This window comes from Mus musculus, chromosome 13 (genome assembly GCF_000001635.26).
Source record: "Mus musculus strain C57BL/6J chromosome 13, GRCm38.p6 C57BL/6J".
NCBI lineage: Eukaryota > Metazoa > Chordata > Mammalia > Rodentia > Muridae > Mus > Mus musculus.
The window spans coordinates 102,731,754-102,748,222 of NC_000079.6; the positions used below are offsets into that span (position 1 = coordinate 102,731,754).

The 16,469-nt window shown below is 47.4% G+C and overlaps 1 protein-coding gene across 21 annotated transcripts in view; it reads right to left on the bottom strand.

Annotated features, from left to right (window-relative positions):
- Positions 1–732: 732 nt before the first annotated feature.
- Mast4 (microtubule associated serine/threonine kinase family member 4) overlaps positions 733–16,469 on the bottom strand; it is a 602,614-nt gene continuing 586,877 nt past the window's right edge. For 20 of the 21 annotated variants that reach the window (XM_017315531.1, XM_017315530.1, XM_017315529.1 and 17 more), the window contains 3 exons: positions 10,193–10,329; positions 7,445–7,626; positions 733–7,144 (listed from right to left, as the gene is read on the bottom strand). In XM_017315531.1, coding sequence (XP_017171020.1) covers positions 3,249–7,144; positions 7,445–7,626; positions 10,193–10,329 — 4,215 coding nt within the window. In that variant the 3' untranslated portion in view covers positions 733–3,248. The remainder of the gene's footprint in view (positions 7,145–7,444; positions 7,627–10,192; positions 10,330–16,469) is intronic. The other variant, NM_175171.3, reaches the window with a different exon arrangement.

Consider the following 16,469-nt stretch of genomic DNA (forward strand, 5'->3'; position numbering starts at 1 on the left):
TTGTCTTGTTTTTGTTGTTGTTTTGTTTTACCAGAGAGAAATCTTTTTGGTAGAAAATTAGGATGTGACCAGAGGAAAGATGGGGAAGGCAGGAAGGTTTGAGGGATGGAAGGAACATTAGAGAACACTAGTGAGCATTGAATTTCTATGAATGTGTGTTCACATGGGCATACACGTGTGAGGAGGAAAATAGTTGGATTCGGCTTAAAAGGGAGTCGTGTTGGAGGATACTGGTCAGCAGTGGGACATGGGTCACATGAGTGATGCTGGGAAATGGCGAACACTGTGTCCCTCAAACCAGTGTGTACTGTATATAGAAGCCACACCCTGGTATTGAGAGTGACAGGGGGGTCTAAAACCTATCAAGTACATATGCTTCTTTGGCCAGTAAAGAAGGAAGCAAGGAAAGGGGGTTTCTGAAACTGGGAGGTAATCTTTAGATTGGGATCTTAAAGAACATGGGGAGTCATAGGAGCCGAGACCTCTCTGCTGGAAAGGTGGTGAGTTATCTGTGGGTATGTTGGTATATTCTGTGGAAGGCTGCGGGGGGGGGGGGGGCGCACAAAAGAGGAGGAATAAGCTAGAAGATTTTCCTTGAGGAACAAACTATTTGTGTAGGGCAAAAGGGAAAGAGGCACACCACTCCGCTCACCGAAAAGCATTCCTAGAGAACACAAGGGATCACATGTATATGGCATGTATCTGTACATGCTCGAAGAAACACGCAAGTCATCTTTCATGCTAAATTTTTATTCAATGTTATGCAACTGCATAAGTATAAATATTTGTTCAATATACAACAATTATGACATTCATGGGGGGGTAGTTCTCAGAGAAAATAAGACTGCAAACACTTTATTGCACAGATCCTAACAAACTGAAGCTGGTAAGTCTACAGCTGGGAGCGCTACCGAGGGGCACATCTTACAACCACACAGAGACTGACCAAAGGGAACACGGGAGAAATCCTACCAGCTGGTTGGGGGGAGATTTCACAACAACAAACAGGTATCACATGTGAGCAACCTTAAGTACTCCTTTACTCGTCCAAAATGCAAAAACAAATTTGGCAAAAATGATAATACACTATACAAAATATACATAAAAAATATCCTTTGTAAACAAGCAGCTGGCTGTGCTTTAAAGAAAACGGGACAGTTAAAAGCAAAGTCTGTAAACCATGAACTACCTCCTGGACAGACCTGTCCTGATCTCTGAGTGGAGAAGGATTAGGCTGTTAGATCTGCCAACCAGATATGCACTGTAAGCTTTGAGACCGTTTTTTGAGACCCATTGGAGTTCTTGTAAAAAAATATTTGTTCTACAGTTTCACAATGTAGTGATGGGGGGATGGCTGGAGCTGTCTGGGGGTGGGGAGACAGGAGTGGGGCAGAATCTCCCTTTTCCTTTCCTTTTGCCATCACCAACTGGCTTGGCAACCAAGGGCAACCAGGCAGATGGTGACGTGATGCCTTTGTTTCTGGAGTGCTTACAACCTCGCTAGGTGATTTACAATCCACAGGGCTGTGCTCACATAAACAATCCTATGGTGTACAGATACCAAGACACCCCTGAGGGGTCTGGAGCTAGGTTCATTATTCATTTGTAATTTTTTTTTCCTCTTATAGAACAAAGTCTTGTTATGGATCCCAAGCATCTTATAAAAATTTGTCTGCATTGTGTCTTAGTCAGCAAGTGCCATCTTACAATTCAAAACAAGCCATTAAAACAAAACAAAACAAAACAAAAACCCAAACCCACCAACGAAACAAAACAAAACAAAACATAAAAAAACCATCGCAACAACAGAAACAACCCAGAAAAACCCTCAGAGCTAAAATGATCTGACAAGTTCTACATATTTCCTGGTATACAAAATTTAAATAAGGCTTAGCAAAAGTAAAAAGGATGTTCACATTCAAGCACCAAATAGCTCCAGTCTCTTTGTTACAAAATGATGCTCTTTATTAATACAGTAAATTTTTTGCATACAAATAAAGAGATTGTGTTATGAAATGCATGGAGCTACTCGATGCATCAGAAATGAATGTGAAACCCAGGAACTTGCTAAAAACAGCAAGCTTCATCTACAACATAAGGCCCCAGCTATGTATTAAAATGTATCTGATGTCCTGATTATTCTTTAATATATATGCTATGATGCCAAAATCCACCCCCCTCCTTTTCTTCAACCAAAGCAAAGTTAAAGCCTCTTCCAATGCCTAATGCGTATCGCTCCACCTAAGTGCTAGCGGATTTGTGTGCAGCCAGGGACTTGCCTGTTTCCTCACCAGCAGCGCTGGTCCAGTGCCTGCCACGAATATGTGCTTCTTGGACTCACAGCATAAAGGCCTGAGGGTAGAGCTTAGAAAGGAAGGAAGGAGAGAAAGAAAGAAAGCTGACCTGCAGTGTGTTTATAGTCCCTGTGTGCCCTCCGGTGAAGACCAGACATATAACCCAGAGACAAGGACCATTGCCTTTTGGGCCACTTGGACCTGAGGGTCAAAATGTCCCTTACGAGGGCTGTCAAAGAGATGCCCAGCTCCCCCTGTCCTGGCCACTCCTAGCGGAGGGGTCCAAAAGCAGCAGCTCAGAAATACAGGTAGCCAGATTCAGTACTATCAGAAATCCTGGTTAAATATATACACACACACACATACACACACACACACACAAAAAAAAAACCTCACCATCTACTGTAGTTAGGGCTTCCTTTCATCTTTAACTCTACTTCTACAAATGGAGCCTTGAACTATTCTCAGACCACAGACCAAAACACATAGGTGGAGGCATACACACGCAGTTACGGGTGGGTTTCTATTTTTCACACACCTCCCCCAGCCTGACCACTTTGCTTTCTTACTACGTTATGGTTACGTGGTAAAAACAAATATGTTCAATCTAGAAAAGCTTCGGTCAGCAAGGTGGTCAGCTGCAAGGTGCACACTCTACATCCCGACCCAAACACATTGCTAGGTTATGTACAGAGAGCTTCTCTTCCTCACCAGCTCATCGCTGGGAAGGCAGGTTTTGTACAAACACTATCTGGCAACAGTTTTACCGGTTACTACTGGGAAGGCATCTGGAAGAAAGTTCCCTTTTTTTTTTTCCTGTCTCTCCTCCTCCTTATGAGCCTCTGGGCTCTGCATGGAGGACATTCCCATACAGTGCTGGTTTGTAAGGTGACAAAGACCCAGTCCCAGCTACGCTTGGGCTGGGTCTCATAGCCATGCCACCAGAGCTGCCTGTTAGGAGGCCTTTTTGTGAGGACTGCTCCTTAAGGTCTCCTTGCCCCTTCTCTGCCGAACCACGAAGTCTTTCTCTGAGGAAAGAGGGAGGGAGCGATCTGTGCTTGGGGCTGGGGGTGCTCTGGTCGCCTCTCTGCACGCATTCTGTTTCCTGACTGGGGGAGGCTGGGCGAGCTCTCTCCCTTTGGGTTCTCCTGTGGCAGCAGTTACTGACAGTGCCCTGCCTCGGTGGCCTGATGCGATGGGCACCTGTGGATCCTGGAAATGTGACTCCAGAGCAGAGGTGGAGAGGCGGAAGGAGGGCAGAGAGTCACTCTTTATCATTTGGCTTCGGCCGTCTCCTCCAGACTGAAGCTTCCTGTGGTCCCTGCTGCTGGGGGCTGGGAACTCTGAGGTCCCCCCTGTAGCCTTGGCAGATGAGGGGCTGCTGTTGGCTGCAGGGACCTCTCGCACTCCAGGCTGGGCCTCGGGAAAGCTGGCTGAGTAACTCAGAGACTTTTCTGGGGGGGCAGCTGAGCGGAGAGAGCTCTGCACGGTGGCAGAGGGTGACCTTTTCATACCGCTGGGCTTGCCTGTTTCAGCCAGTGACTTCTGGGGACCTGGCCCTTTCCCCTTGGGCTCAGAGAAGCCCTTCCCCATGCCCATGGGTGGCCTCTCTGAGCCTCTGAGTCCGGTCTCGCCGTGGTGGAGAGAAGGGCTGGCCTCTGGCTTGTAGCCCTCTGGGGCTGCGACATAAAGTGCGTCTGTGCATTTCTTTCCTTCTGCCTTCCTGTCCCCAGTGGTAGCCTGATGGCTTGGGCTTCTGTCTGTCTGTCTGCACAGACTGGGGTAATCTTTCACAGTGGATGGTTTGGGATGCTTTGGAGACGGGCTTTGCTTCTCACCAGCAATGAGTGGCTTCTGGTCTGCTGCTTCACTGAGATGTCCTTGTCTGGGTGGATGCTTCGCCTGCATCTCTGGGGGACACCCTCCATTGGTGTTTTTCAGTTTGGCATCGAGAGGACACTCTTCAGTGTGGACAATGATTGAGACCCGACCTTCTCCCTGCACAAGCACATCACTTGCTTTGCCCTGGGTGGTCAGGACAGCAGAAAATGTGTCCACTGGACCCTTGCTGCCACCCTTGCCTTCTCTGATGGAACCACCCAGGGGTTGAGTGACAGGCTCTTTGCCTTTTGCAGAGCCAGCACTCAGCTTCTGTGAGGAGAGGGACCTGTCTTGGTGCTTAGACTTTGAAGGGCTGGGGTCAGGGCCAGGCCGGGCCTTATGGCTACTGCAGTCACTGTGCCCGGCACTGGTGGTAGTGGTGGTGGTGGCAATGGCAGTGGTGGTGGCTGTAGCAGATCGGGGAGTGTCATGAAGGCTGGTGCTTGGTTCTGCAGCGGCAGCTTTGGTCCCGGGCTCCTTCTTTAAAGTGTGACTCGGAGAACTGCCGTGCTGCCAGGATGCTGAGTTAGACAGCTCTTTGGTGGGTGGGGGTTGTTGAGGGCCACTACCTCCAGGCCTTTGCGAAGTCTGTTCCTTCCTGTCTGGCTCTTTGGGAGCCTGTTTCTGCAAAGAGGGGGCAGCGGAGAGCTTTTCTCGCTTCTCACCCTCAATTCCTGGTGGCTGAGGAGGGCACCGGGTAGCAGGAACTTCCGGTTTGGGTTCAGGACCTTTTCGTGCCCGGCCTATCTCCTTTTCATATAAAAGTGAAGCTGAGTCCTCCCTGGCCAGGGACTTCACCTCATCTTGGCTATCTTTGTGGTTTGTTTTTGCATGCGCCCATGCTTTCTCCGAAGTCTGGGTCTGCTTGTAGAAATCGGGTTGGGTCCTCCCCCCGGAAGGCAGGGGTTTGGAACTGTCGCTGGCTTTACCAGTCTCTGCCGGGCACAGCTTCGCACAGGGATCTCTGTGTCCGTCATCCCTCACGGCAGACCACTCGCTTTTCACCTTGGCAGAGGGTTCCTTCAGACATGGCTTCTCCTTTGCGGGCGTCCCTTCCGGTGGGAGTGGGGCACGTGTACACAGCCTGGGTAGGTCCACATTGTGTAGGGTCTGCCCTGGGCCAGGGAGGTTCCTGGTGTCAGTGGAGCGGTCTTGGTGTGTGGCGGGACCACCCTCTTTCTGCTGAAGATTGCTCTCTGTGACAGTTGCTGGGCTCCTGGCAGAAGGATGAATGAGCTTCCTTTCCGGCTTTGACTTCGGTTCTGGCCCAGAGGCTGCGAGAGAGTCCTGGAGAGCCCGGCTCGGGGGTAGGAACCGAGGCTCCAGCAGATAAGATTTATTTACTTTTAAGTTGGCTGAGGAAGGCTCTCTCAGGCTGGTGGAGTCTCCCTTTTTCCCACTGCTCCCAGGAAGAGCTAGTGGCACACATGGTCCCACGTTGATGCCTGGGCTGGGACTCTGTGCAGGCTCTGGGGAAAGCAACTCTGTTTTGGAGGCGTGAGGTCCAGACAGGAGAGCAATGTCCAGTGTGCCCTCGATCGGCTTGAGACATGAAACTGACCTGCCCTCTAGCTTATACTCGGAGGGGCTCTTCCTGACAGGGGACTCGGGAGCAGCTAAGCCTGCTTTCTCCCCTCCGTTCTCTACCCGGCCAGCTAAGGCTTTGAGAGGAACAAAGGAAACTGCACTCATCTGAGGTGTGTGGGTACTGTTGATGAATGCCCGGTTTTCAGAGGCTGGCGGGGTCTCTTGTTGCCCTGCCATGGGCCGTATGGGGTTCCCTGGCAGACATTCATGGGCGCTAGATGTTATCTTGGGTTTCAGGATGGCACAGTGGCTGTCATCTTTGTCATCCAATGACATTTTCTTTCTGAGGTAATCAATATTGGCCAGCTTGCTGTCTAGTTTTTCACTTCGAAGGAGCTCTTTGGCCTGAGAGGCCTTCTCCGAGTATTCAACCTTTCCAGGAGCAGGCCTATCAGAGATGGGGCACACACTATCATGGAGAATGCCAGAAGCTGAGGCCCGCTTAAAGTCACCTAGAGACTGGCTGTGCTCCCCTGGTGTCAGGCTGCAAGCTGCCCCGTCTGAGGTCACCCCCTCGCTGGCCCTCACGCTGGCCTGCTTGTGAAGAGTGTCCTTCAGCAGGCTGCCCACAGAAGGCAACTCTGCTGATGTGTTTTCAAAATGGCCTGACCTTTCCAACCCCTTGGAGTACACTTTTTTCTCTCTCTCCTCTAGCCTGAAGAGAGCATAGCTTTCCGAATCACCACCAAGGCTGTGAGGTTTCTGGTGCGATTCATGTTTCTCTTCTGGTTTCTTTACGACAACCTTGGCTTTCAGCTTGTCCCGGTCCAGGTCATCCACAGACTCTTGCCTGCCCACCTTCCGGGACACGGGGCGTTTCAGACAGCCTTGCTCCACTGGCCTGGCCCGACTGAGGGAAGGAGCGTCACACACATTCTCTTCCAGGCTCTGCAGTGTCACTTCCCGCTGACACTGCTCCCTCTGTACCTCCTCTTGTGTCACCTCTAGGCTATGCTTGCGGGAGCACAGAAGCTTCTTGTCACTGCCATAGGAGGGTGACAACTTTTCCTCCGACTGCACCCGTTTCAGCAGTGGGGAGCGGGGCGGCTCTGCACTCTTGGGCCTCACGATGTGTCTGACGATTGTGGGGGGAGAGTGCATCTTGCTAGGAAAGGCCTGAGTGATCTTGGCATTGCCCAGTGAGTGTCCCAACAGTGGGGATGGTGAACGCTGAGGAGAGGTAGGCTGTGGAGTGGGAGAGGGTGTCCTGGCCAGCGGGGAGAGAGGGATGCTGCCAGCCGACTTCCGTCTTCCAGAGCGGTATCGCTGCCCGCTGAGTTTGGGAGCCAGGCCATGGAGGGTGCTGGGCCGGATGTGCCCTGAACCTGCTGGAGAATTGGGGGCACTTGAACTTGGGGAGCTGCTCTGGGAGGAATTTGTACCTGTGGGTGGAAAACATGAGACCGTGAGCAACCAGATGTCTTTCCATTTCTTCCTATACCTCCATCCCATCCTGGTCTGGGGAAAGTCAACTCCTTATCCCAGAAGTTCAGGGAAGGCTTCTTCTACAAGCTTCCCCACAGCCCTCTTACCGGCTTTATTCTGATAGACAGAATGGCCCCCAATTGTGTCCTCTCCGTGAGTGCTGTCTGTCATGTGTGATTCAGCCTGTTTTCCTAAGCCTTGCCTGGTTCTTATCTTCCTTTCTAGAGCTGTCTGTCTAGGAGAGAAGATCTACTTACCTGACGGAAAATCGGGAGTAGAACGATAACTGGGTGTTGGAGACCTCGGGGACAAGCTGTGAGTTGGGGAACCCGGGAGGCTCTCTCCAGATGACAGGGACCGGTTTAAGCAGGAGAAACTTCGGCTGGTGTGGAGCAAAGGAGAAGGCTGCTTGGCCAGCTTCTTGAAGAGAGATCTCCTCCTAAGTGGAGACAGAGAAGCACAGGGCTCAGAACCTTCTTAAAATAATCCTCACGCGAGCTAAGTCTTCAGTCCCACCCTGTCACACAGTGACAAGACAGCCGACCTGCTAAATGGTAGCATGCCACTTCTGTGCTGACAACGTTCTCATGGCTTAGGAGGCTGATAGTACACATGAAGAATGTCTCAATTTGTAACAGCAAGAAACAGTAGGAAAGTTATAAAATATTAAAACTCTACTTACGAGTACATCTATGCCTTGTATGTCCTGATGTGACTTAATCAAAAGGTAAGACTTTTCTTCCAATGACTACTGAGTTGGGTATAGGCTTACTTTATGGTAACAGGTTTGGGGCAGAGGCTTTTATTTGTAAAGGGCTGATTGCTGTGCTTGTGCTTGGATTTTTAAATATGCCCCACACAATCTATGCTGTGTGTTTATATGGGTGAAGCCCAGGCCATTGTATCAGTGGGAAGATACAAATGCGCACTCAGTGTTAAAAGAGTTCATGATAAGAAAAAAAATGTGTGGGTGCCCAAGGCTTATCAGTGCCGTAGCTGCACACAGTACTTTTACCAGTGCCTAAGCCAGTCCTGAAACAGACAGCTGTCATAATACTTAAACATTAAAACATTTCCCCGTGTAACCTGAAGAAATAATGAAAATATAAAGTGTCCCTTCAAGAGACCCAGAGTGATCTTAGAACTTGTATCAGAGGAAGATAGATGCGGTTAGGATAAAAATGACAGACGAGGCGCTTGAGATGGCTCGGCAGTTAAGGGCACTCATTGGCTGCTCTTTCCGAGGACCCAGGTTTGGTTCCCAGTGACCACATGGTGTATCACAGCCATCTCTAACCGCAGTATCAGGGAACCAGTCACTTTGTTCTGGCCTCTCTGGGCACCAGACAAGCATATGGTGCATCAACATATAGGCAGGCAGAATACCATACACATAAGGAGGAGTCAGATGGCTCTGGAAGGCGGGAAAAGGGGCTCTGCTTTCCTCTCAGACTGCAGAATGACCTTCTACACCTTCCATTCCTCTACCTGCTTCTGCTTCCGTCTCTGTAACTCACATGCTTACGTGGTTGTTTTAGGATTTCCAGGCTCGGGGGGGGTAGGGGTGGGGCTTATCTGTTGCTATCCAACCATGAAAAATGAGAAACTGCATCAGGAGGTACAGGTCTGTAATCCCAGCACATTGGAAAGGCTGAGGCCAGAGGATCGCAAGTTCAAGGCCTGTCTCGGCTACAAAACGAATTTAAACAGAGCTACTGGGAGCTACAAAACAAATTTAAACAAAGCTACGCGGGTGGGGGGTGGGGGGTGGGGGAGGGAGAATTTCAGGCCACCCTAGGAAATTGAGACTCCATCTCAAAACAAAACAATAGCAAAAAGTAAAAAGGAGGCCAAGGCCGTTGTTTGGTGATAGAATACTTGTTCATGTGCAAGAGGCCCAATGCCCAGTACTCAAACCAAATAGAAGAACGCCAACGTCACCATGAAATTAGAATTAAACTCATAAAGTCACCTCTGTCTTCTAATACTACACTCCTGACCCCCACCAATCTGACTACTTAAGTGGCTCCTGCAGGGTCCTCGGCCTCAGGTGGGCTCTCCGTGTTTTCCTGCTCACATGACTTTGTTTTTCCTGGAGTTAATGAAGCACTTTTATTAAATCACTTCTTTTTCTATCTCTATCCAAACTCAGCGTGAGGAGACTCAGGCTCAGGTGAACAAGGGATCCCCACTATGGTAGCTCAAAGAAGCCATGCCTGGACTGGGAAGAAACACCCCTTCCCAGAGCACAGGCTCACACGGGCTTTAGCCGGTACATAGAATTTTTGGTTCTTCCTTGTCTGCCAATGTGTGCCACCTCACTAGATTCCAGTCACACAGAGCCTTTTATTTCCAGGCTTATTTCAAAGGCTTAAATATGTGGGGCTTTTTTTTTTTTTTTTTGATATATGCTAAGACTTTCTTAGTTACATACACACGATATTTTAAATGCAGATTTCATGTGGAAAGCTGCCTGATGGTCAAGTGTGTCAAATCCAACTCTCCTGACATGATGCCTAAAGGCTTAAAGAAATACAACAACAACAACACAAAGAGAAATGAAATACAGCAGAGCTGCTGAGATAGCTTAGCAGGTAAAGGCACTTTCCACAGGCGCGTGACCACCTGAGGTCAGTCCCCTGAGCCTGAGGTTGAAAGAGAGAACTAGCTCCCAAAGCTATCCTCTGATCTCCGATGCACTGTGGCATGTGTATGCCTACACATAGACACAAAAGACAAAAATAAAAAAGAGAAATTTAAGCCAGAAAAGGCCTTTTCATGGTGTCGACACATGCTAAAAACTAATAGCAATCATATACACTGAGAGCAATGACTCTTTCTGCTATACATGCAATGCCGCTGACCTTGAATGTCTACTGTGAACTGTGGTATAGCATTTCTCACATGTAGTGAAACATACCTTCCTCAGACATATTTCATAAGGAATATACTTTACTCAACACAGGCGGCTGCCAACCTTTTAAAGAAGGCCGGACCCAACTTACCTTTCTAGACTCTCCTTCTTCTTGGACTTCTTGCTTCGTCTCACCATCCGGCCCTTGTAACTGTTTCTCCTGGCTGGTCCCGTTTTGATTGATGTGTTTTCAAATGGAGTAGTGGTGATAGACACCTTATTCCCACTCTAAAAAGAAAGTTGAGGTGATATTAAAAAGAAATGCTGTGAAGATGCAAGATCAGAACTAAGAGATTCCAAGACAAGTAAAAAGATAGGTGCATCAATAAAGGCGTCCCCCTGCTGCTAAATAATCCTGGACCCATGAGTTCCGGCCAATGCAAAAGTGGGAGAAGGTAAAGTAACAAGTCTCTTTGGTGAGTGGGAGTCATATATTGGAGTCAAATTCAAGTTCGGCAGGCCTGCTTGCCCTTCGCTGCTCCTTATAGACTGTACTAGCTCCCAGCAGGACCCCACCATCTCTTAGAGCTCAGCAGAGGAGTAAATGAGAGCTTGCAAAGCCTTTAGCACCAAGTGTGACACATGGAAAGGACTCTATAAATAACAGCTATCTTCATCCATATGTATTAAATATAAATGTGCCCAGGAGCTGTCTGGTCTTGCTTGATATATTTTCCTTCTTTCTCTGTTTCGTGTTTTTCTTTGACCTAGAAATCATAGGGCGACAGAACCGAATGAGACTTTTATTTGTAATGATGTTAGAAGGTTCCTCTCTTATTGTCATAAAACCTGTCACCTCACAGTGCTGGGAAGTTATGTGCCCGCCCCTGGGAGAGTACTCTAACCAGGTCACGCACAGTCACATAATTCCCGGTGGGCTTCTGAGTCCTTTCACTTCACCTTGGGATGGGAATTCTAGGCAGGTCCTAGTAATGAAGGTGAATAGCAGCCAGGCCTAGGGGCACTGGGTCAGGTGGGCAGAGACTCTGCTACCTACAATTTCTTTGTGCATGTCATAATAGCCAGAGAGCAAATACAGTCTTTCAAAGTCAGAGGTGGCCATGATAAACTTGAAAGAAGTAGCCCAAGAACAAGGGCCTTTTAAAATGCCAGGACCTAGAAGCTAAGTTCTAAGCCATACCGAGCAACAGGAAGAAAACTCTTGTGGGAACAGAGACTGGGAAAGCAGATTTCTGCCTGGCTGATATCTGCCTTCTTTCCCCTGATCGGGAAGGATCGCATGCTATTATAAGAAACAACAAAACAAAACCAAACCAAAAATGGGAAAGCATAAGTAAAAGAAAAAAAAATCATTGAAATCTCCACTCAGCTACAACTGATGATATTTCAATCTATCTCCTGCTGGGTTTTAATTGTTTTTGAGAAGGAAGCGTGAAAATCAGACGGAGGGCCTTGGTGTATGCTAAGCAACACTCTGGCATTAAATTACATAGCTACATCATCCCTAGCGCATCCTCGTCATTCTTTGAACATGTATAAACATATGCACATCTTATCAACAATCTTAATGTCATATCTGTAGCTCTCTATTTTCCATCTCACATGTCTGGAAACTTCTCAACAAAGATTCTCTAAGGACATGCTTTGTCTTGGCTGCCTACTGGTGTCTCCCCACCGCTACTCTTTTCTGAGTTTCAGTTTTATGAGTTGATGGTTCCTTAGTTATTTATATTTCTTTAGGGCAGTGGTTCTCAACCTTCCCACTGTTGTGACCCTTTAATATAGCTGTGGTGACCCCCAACCATAAAATTATTTCACTGCTACTTTTTTACTGTAATTTTGCTACCGTTATGAATCCTAATGTACACATCCGATATGCAGGGGTTTGCAAACGCCAGGGGTTACGACCCACAGGCTGGCCACCACTGCTTCAGGGAGCTCTTTGTTGATGTTTTATCTCTGGCTTATAATTGAAAACACAGTGTTTTTATTATTGCCTTCATAGCTCTTCATATATCATTTTAGAAGTATAATCTCCCACCTAATAATAGATTTGCAGAAAATATTTTAGGTAGGTGGGGTCTGAATTCCAACAGAAAGGTAAGTCATATGTCCTACATGTAGGTGCAAAACTTTAAAACATTTACATTTTCTTTAACGGGAGAGGTTGGCTTATTTCTCACCAAGTGGAAAATTCGCTATTGAAGATTCGTGGAAGGAGGCCTTCATGAATGGGATGAAAAGGGGCAACAAGGCTGCTGGGACTTATCTTTCAAAAGTGTTCTTTGCTACTTTCCTATACTGAGTGCACACACACCTCCATATGATCACTAGGTTGATATCCCATGAGCCACTGGGGCTTGTATTCCAATGCATCTCAACATTGCCTTTTTTTTTTTTTTAAAGCACAGTCTAACACTGTAGATCAGGCTAGCCCAGAACTCACAGGGTAGCCCACACTGGTCTCAAACATGTGCCAGTTCTTCCTCGTCAGCCTCTGGAGGGCTAGAATTGTGGTTATGTCCCGTCACACCTGGCTCAGACTTTCATATCCTAGTAGGAGGCTAACAATGCCACCTGGTGTTTTAAAAATACAATTTAGCTTTAAAGTCATTCTCATGTATAATCTTTATTCTTATAATCAAGATCCGAGGGTTGGGTCACTACTCCTGAGGTGAGAAAGGACTGTCATTGTTGGACTATAGATAATGATAACAGTTTCAAGGACCCCTGAGATTCTTGCTCTCAGAGTCATGGTGGTAAATGGAACCATCAAAGTCTGGCTACTCTGTCCTTCATCCCCCAGTGCCCCTCCTTCCCGATCTGCTCCGCATGGGCAGCGGGTGCTTGGTCCCCTCTACCTCTCCAGTGCCTGGCTTGTGTCCACCACAGTGGCGGTCAGCAAACCATCATGGGCCATGTGGGGCATGCTCAGAGAACTAGATCACTGAAAAACGAAGGAGGCATAAGCATGATAAAATTGTGAATGATAAATTAGAGTACAAATCATGAGTGCTTCTCACTAGAAAATGGAGAGGAGCAGGGCCCGCTGACTCAGCATGTATTGAGGCTCTGAATAAATGCCCCCTTCCACAAAAGCTAAACCTACTTTTTGTTTGTTTCTACTTATGACTTTTCAAAAAGCGGTTTGTTGGACTGATATTCATACACCAAAGACAGCTCCTGTAGTAAAAAATGCACAAGGTGCATCATGCAAATATTAATCAGAAGCATCAGGAGAAATGGTAAATGAATAGAAAAAAAAAAATACTGGGTGCTGTTTGCGAAGCCTGCCACCTAGTGGATCCACCTAGCTACAGCAGGAGCTACAAGGAAGCTGGGGCGTGAGAGAACTCTGTGATAGCTGTCTGAGAAAACAATAGCAGCAGCAACAGAACTAGGCAAGCTGACTGCTAGATGTCTGCTTAGTTTGCTCTGACTTGCAAGTCTTTCCGGGTTTCAGTGCACAAGGGGAGAGGAGAAGTTTTAAGTGGGCTGAACTGAGTCAAGGTTTCTTCCTTCTGGCCTCCCTTGTGTTGTGGCCCTGACTCTCATCCTCCGCCCTAGCTCCAGCCTGCTAGCACACCTTACCCCAACATGAACCAAGGCCTCAACCTACTAGGCTCACTGTGTACTTCCCAACACCTGAGACCCACCCACCTCACATTTGCATTTCTATCCATGTTGCCTGGGCTATCCCTACTTCTCCTCAACTCCCCGAACCATCATTTAAGGCCTGTACAGATTAACCCTCAGTTCTCTTGAGCTTTTTCGATGCCAGTAGTCTTTCCTTCTTGGGAACTTCTGCCACGTTTACAGTCTGTTCCTTAGGTTTAGCACTTTGATTATAGCCTGGTGATGCTAGGCCTTCCTACTGTGAGCACTGGATGATGAGGCACTCCTAATTAGATGCTTGTGTTGGAGAAGTGTGTGGTAGGCACTGAAAGCACAGCCTCTGACTCACGCTGCCTGGGTTGAAATCACTGACCTAGCAGATGGTTGTGGCTGCCTTGCTCATGGCTCTCTACTTTGGTTTGTGTGTCTGGAAAATGGGGACACCTCTATTTATAGCATCTGCCTCAGAGAAGAACCGAGGGTCACATGAATTTGTGTAAAACCCAGCAGAGCCTGGCGGGTGCCAAGTACTCTTGCTTCATTAGCTATGTATGTGTATGAGTTTTGTGTAGGATCGTGTGTGTGTGTGTGTGTGTGTGTGCGTGCACGTGTGCACACGCACAAGCATGTGAGGCCAGAAGACATCCTTGTTTCTTGATACATGATCTGAAACTCACCAAGTAGGCTGACCTGGCTGACCAGCAAAGCCTGTGACATTCCTGTCTCTACTCCCCAGTGGTGAGTGCACAAGTGCCACTGACTGCAGGTGTCTGCACCCCGTGTGGTTTTAGAGCAGTGGTTCTCCACCTGTGGGTCATAACCCCTTTAGGGGATCACATGTCAGATATTCACATTAGGATTCATAACAGTAAGAAAATTACTGTATGGAGTAGCAATGAAAATACTTTATGACTGGGGGCCACCACCACATGGAGAACTGTAATAAAGGGTCACAGCATTAGGGGGCTGAGGACCACTGTTCTAGAGGATCAAACTCAAGTCCCCATGCTTGCCAGGGAAGTACTTTACCAACGGAACTATAACCTCAGCTCCCCATCAGCTATTTCCCTGAGTTGTTTTAGATGACGCTTGCAGCATTTAGCCCAAAGCTCTGGAAATACAAGGAAATACGGAAGGATGACAGTCATGCCATTTGGTTGTCCCCACCCCATACTTGAGAAGCTCCCAGAGTTCCTGAAGTTCCTGAACCAAGTGCTGGTGAGGCCTAGAGGTTTTCTTATGCACCAAGAATTTAAACAAAGTAATACGGCTGAGTGGAAAGTTCCTTAATTATAGGGTTAAGCCTGACCTGTTATCGCTCGAGCAAAGGCTGAAAACTGGGACACTATGGTCTCCATCTACGAAAGACCATGAAGTTATTTTAGAAAGACTGATGCTGTCCCACGATCAAGCTCTCCTGGAAGGGAAGGAATGAGGGACCTGACCATCCACTCATCCCAGGAGTCTACACTGCTGACTGCTGTTGGACCCGCCTCCCTGTACTCGTGAGCTGAAGGTTCCACAGCAGGGCTACTTCAACGCTGTAAGGGGAAATGAGACTCAAGGTGCAGCAATGAGATGTAGAAAGTGCTCCTGGTGTTCTCAACCCACGAGACAGATACTGTAGTTCCTGTGCTTCTACATGTGTGCACACAGCCCTACTAGTGATCTTGCTGCTGTTTCCTAAGGATGCCATGAGAGGCTGTAAATTAGCATCAGCCAGGTATACTACACAGAGGCTGTAAATTAGCATCAGCCAGGTATACTACACAGAGGCTGTAAATTAATCAGCCAGGTATACTACACAGAGCTGCCACTGCAGTATGAAGCCGGCCATGGCGTGTAGACGCCCACTGCCGATGCTGGTCACTTTACACTCTTTGTTCAAGAACTGCTGCTTAAGTTTGGCAGAAAGCTGCATGATTACGCAATTCGCCCGCCCGCCGGGGCGATAATTAAATCCCTTGCATCTTCTTTGTTTCGTTACACTAGCTACTGCTCCTGGGTGCTTCCTTTATGATCCAGAGGCAGGATCTACTGCCTTAAATGTGTGCCAGAGCACTCTACAGCTTCAGGAAGTGCCATGGCATAGCACACCCCACCATGTTCGCACCCTTGCAGTGGCCCACAGTGACTGTACCCTCTGATGGAGCTGTAGGTTGTAGGAGGTGATCACAGTCACAAGGTGAGGTGAAAGGTCACACAGAGGGCCAGCTGGCTCTCTAAGACATTTCCAAAGACCTTTCTAGGGGGAGGGGGACTACATATACAATCTCACAGAAGCAAGAAGAGAGGTTTAGAAATCCAGAATCATGTTAACATATAACATAAATTCAGCTTATTTTTCTTCTTCCATAAACATCTATATTCTATGAAATAAATACATGCTGAGGTAGGAGCTATTTTGCATATAACACACTACTGTTATGAAGAGTGCAATATATATTATATAAAATACATATATATACATGCATATAGGACATATTCTATATTATACTGTATATATATAATTTACCAGCACAGATATAAATATATATACATGTATATGTAATATTATATATACATATACATAATATATGCATACAGTGTAATATATAATGTATTATATATACATGTATAAATGGATGTATATATTTATACCTATGCTGGTTAGTTCGGATTTTTAATCAATTTGACACAAACTAGGGTAATCTAGGAAGAGAAACCCTAAACTGAGAAAATGCTCCCCCATCTGACTGTCTTGTGGGAGGTTTTCTTGATTTTTTGATTGATATGGGAAGGCAGAGCCTAGT